Source organism: Anneissia japonica, unplaced genomic scaffold (genome assembly GCF_011630105.1).
Source record: "Anneissia japonica isolate Jap-2015-1 unplaced genomic scaffold, ASM1163010v1 scaffold288028_len459517_cov177, whole genome shotgun sequence".
Taxonomy (NCBI): Eukaryota; Metazoa; Echinodermata; class Crinoidea; order Comatulida; family Comatulidae; genus Anneissia; species Anneissia japonica.
The window spans coordinates 458,748-463,129 of NW_022733874.1; the positions used below are offsets into that span (position 1 = coordinate 458,748).

Consider the following 4,382-nt stretch of genomic DNA (forward strand, 5'->3'; position numbering starts at 1 on the left):
TTGTATGTTTTTTTTTAAATCGTTTTGCGTATCACGTCGATATGCAGACATGGTTCCAAACTTCGGTCGGTCATAACAGAGTTGTTTTTGGCAACGTGCAAGATCGTGGACATCATTATTTACGACAATTGTAACCATCTTTTGGAAACTCTCCAACAGCCATGACTTGCTCCAGATAAGCTTCAAGAATTTTTTAATGTTATTCAAACTAAGGGCGCACCGCTCAACAACTGTTGGGGTGGGGGGATTCATAGATGGGACCGTTCGACCCATTTGTAGACCTGTACAGTCAGTCGCAAAGAATTATGTAAAATGGACATAAAAGAATTCATGGAAATAAATTTCAGTCTGTTGTCGCTCCGAATGGATTAATCGCAAACCTTGGCTCTTCGAATTATATTTGTAGCTAAAAATATTTGAATTGAGCATCTCTTTTACTAAATCATTGTCCATTTCTTCATCCCATCTAAATAGAAAAAAATAAATTTAAATTCATTGAAAATTATATTATAAATGGCATTTGTTGAAAGTTTACTCAAGAATAAAGTTCCATTATTGCATTAATCAACATGACGTTACATGCATTTGATGAGAGGGGCTTAGTATTTGAGGTCATCATAATAGTACTCATTTTTAAGAGATACATTAAGTCCTCATTTTATTAGTAGAAAAAAAAGAAATAAAAAATTAAGATGTTTTTTATGGTGCAAAGTAAAAAAACTTTAATAGGTTTGAGTTAAATATTGGCAGTGGTATTGAAGGAATATATAATATTTGACATATCACTAATACCTTTTGATCTTTTTTGTTGCTGATTCTTGATCTGCTGATGTGGTCAATGGTGCTACTGAATTAATAAAATTATACATTGATTGAAATATTATTTGTATTTATTATTTTATATTATTAAATATTATTATTGTTTATTATTATTTAATATTATTATTATTATTAACAGTGTATTTGTTGTTATTATTATTATTATTAATATTTGGTTACTTTATTATTTTTGTTTATTATTATTGATATTATGAATTTTTACTATTAATATTACTATTATCTATTTGGGTTTATTACAAACAAATAGTTTTGCCTGCCATGGTGACCGTTGGAAAACTTACCAGTACAAATCAGCTTATCTTGAAAACCTACAACAATGGGTATTGCTCCTGGTGTTTGTTGTCCATCTGAAACAGATACAGTAAGCGTGTACAAAACTGGTCAAAAAGATAGACTCAAAATGTGTGTTGTAAAATTGCATGATGGTATTACAGTATTAACAAAAAAAAGAGAAAGAAAAAGAAATCCCTACCCAAAACACACACCCAAAAAATGAACATACCTAGGCCTCAGGCCTCTATAAAATATCTAGACCTAAATAAAACAGCACATTACTAAAATCCAATTTAACAAAAAAGTAGTAATATAGGCCTTAACTTACATGCAAAAAGCTGTTGGATAGAGTTGATTCCGGAACTTGCAGTTGTTGTGGGTAGAGTACTATTGAACGTTAATAATCTGAAAAAGTAAAATCAATGAATATTTACTAACTTAGGTACAGTATGTAATTTATTTTTTAGGCCCTAGCCTAGCCTTAGGCCATGCCTAATTATAGGAATAATAAATAGCCCGATGCATCTGCTTTTTCGAATCTAATTTATTTTTATATTTTTTCTTCAATCCATATATTCTTGTAGGGCATTATGCCTTTATGGTAGTAGTACAGTAGTAGTAGTAGTATGTAGGATACTAGGCCTAGACCTTCATAGGCCTAATATAGACCTAGCCTAGGCCTATACTACTAGGCCTATAGGCTAGGCCTTTATATAGGCCTACACTATATTAATTAGGCCTAGGCCTATGGGTGGGCGTTCGCAAAGTTTAGATATGGATATTGATCGAAGCCTTACGTTATTTTTACTCTATGAAAGCAAACAAAAATAAAAGTGATAGGCCTACCTATACCATTACCATTATCAATCATTGAAACAAAAGTAAGCATATTCATATATAACGTTTAAACTTACAATTTTCTAGCCATATTTTCTTGGTGAACAACAGAGCCCAGCATTCAAGCTCGCGAATATCTTGAAAACGAATCTAGTGTTGACCTGGTGTTGACATGATCTCTTATACACATCTAGATGTGTATAAGAGACAGGGTTTATACTGTGTAGGCCTAGGCCTAGCTAGGCACGTCCTCTACGAATGAACTCGACGAAACCCAAGCATTATAAATATAATTACGCATGCGCATATGCCTTACAATAACGTCATACCGTTCCAAGTAACTCGTCGTCGCAGATCTAAAACTCGCTATTATGACACCTAAAGATCATTAAAAAAAATAGACCCCAAAAAATAACGCCTCCTAATGGCTACCATCTTGAAATCCAATGCCGGTATGGCCGCCAAAATATTTGATTTTAGCCAATATATTCATATCTACAGCACATGTCATTGCCAATTGAAGATCATTACCCATGTTTTCAATATCAGGGAGTGTCATGCAATCATCAGAAATTATGTCAGATGGCGCCACCATATTGGATTTGAAGATAACCGCCAAATTAATGCTATTTTTGTCAATATTCACATCTATAGTACCTAGCACTGTTAATCAAAGACCATTGCCCATGTTTTCGATATCAGGGACTATCATGCAGCCATCAGAAATTATGTCAGAAGACCACCATATTAAATTTCAAAATGGCCGCCATCTTGAAATTTAACATGGCCGCCAAAATAATTAATTTTAGCCTTTGTATTCATGTTTACAGCACATATTACTCCAACTGAAGATCATTACCCATGTTTTCAATATCAGGGAGTGTCATGCAATCATCAGAAATTATGTCAGATGGCGCTACCATATTGGATTTCAAGATGGCCGCCAAATTAATGATATTTTTGTCAATATTCACATCTACAGTACCTAGCACTGTTAATCAAAGACCATTGCCCATGTTTTCGATATCAGGGACTATCATGCAGCCATCAGAAATTATGTCAGAAGACCACCATATTAAATTTCAAAATGGCCGCCCTCTTGAAATTTAACATGGCCGCCAAAATAATTAATTTTAGCCTATGAATTCATGTTTACAGCACATATCACTCCAACTGAAGATCATTACCCATGTTTTCAATATCAGGGAGTGTCATGCAATTAGCATAAATTATGTCAGATGACGCCGCCATATTGGATTTCAAGATGGCCGCAATATTATTTGCTATTTTGGTCAATATATCTACAGCACCTAGCACAGTTAATCAAAGACCGTTACCCATGTTTTCGATATCAAGGACTATCATGCAGCCATCAGAAATTATGTCAGAATGCCACCATTGAATTTCAAGATTGCTGCCATACTAGATTTCAAGATGGCTGCCAAATTAATTATTGATAATGTTGTAAATATTGTCATATCTGCAACACCTAGCACTGTCAAAGATAGCGCTGTCAAAGATCTCTACTCGTGTTTTTGATATCCGGGAGTATCATGCAGATACCAGAAATTATGTAGGCGCCATATTGAATTTCAAGATGGCTGCCATATTGGATATCAAGATATGGCAGCCAAAATTTTTTTTTTTCCATATTTACATATGTACCAGCACTGTGAATCAAGATTGTGTATATGTATAATTAGGGATATCATGCAATCATCAAACATCTCATAATCATAGTGAGACCAGCCTATGGCAGTAAAGTAACACCATTTAGAAAGAAGACCGACAACTGCCACGTTGAATTTCAGAATGGTTGCCAATAAAGAAAGGTACGTGAAAAAAGAAATGGAAATTTAAAAAATTAATAGAAAACAGTTAATGAATAACAAATTAGTAATCAATCAAAAGTAATGAAAATAAAAAAATTAGTAAATAACTGCTTTGTATGGTATGAAAGCAAGTGCAGAGGGAGAGAGATAGATGCAGATATTTAACATCGTTTATATTAAAGCTAGTTTTAGCATATATGAAATTATGTAAACATAAATCAAATATTCAAATTAATGGTGTGAAGACACTAATATCGAATAGACCTCATGTCTATGAGATGGCTAATTATCATTTTCAAATGATATATAAACATATATAAAGATTGAAAGGGAATGAAACGGAAAAGACAATCAAAGAAAGGAAAATAAAAAACAGAAAGAAAAAGAAAAAACTGGAAAGGGAAAAGAAATTTTAAAAAAATAGAAAATGAATATAATTGAGAAAGTGAAAAGAAATAAAAGAAACATCAAGATAAATTAAGAAAAGTATATAGATAACTTTAGCATAAATGAAATTATGTAGACATAAATTAAATATCACATTCAAGTAATGGTATGAAGGCAATAATATCAAAGACTTCTAAATATCATTTTCAAATA

General features: G+C 32.6%; 1 protein-coding gene across 3 annotated transcripts; it reads right to left on the bottom strand.

Moving 5' to 3' along the window:
- Positions 1-2,093, bottom strand: LOC117116247. 3 transcript variants are annotated; one of them, XM_033260244.1, is made up of 5 exons: positions 2,028-2,093; positions 1,442-1,518; positions 1,122-1,187; positions 793-844; positions 1-466 (listed from the first exon to the last, which is right to left on the bottom strand). In XM_033260244.1, the coding sequence occupies exons 1-5, from the start codon at positions 2,069-2,071 to the stop codon at positions 304-306; spliced, it is 402 nt and encodes a 133-aa protein (XP_033116135.1). In that variant the 5' UTR covers positions 2,072-2,093; the 3' UTR covers positions 1-303. The 3 variants fall into 3 exon arrangements, 2 of the variants coding, with proteins under 2 accessions (XP_033116135.1, XP_033116134.1); XM_033260243.1 differs by having other exon boundaries at positions 793-847; XR_004446715.1 differs by lacking the exon at positions 793-844.
- Positions 2,094-4,382: the final 2,289 nt, after the last annotated feature.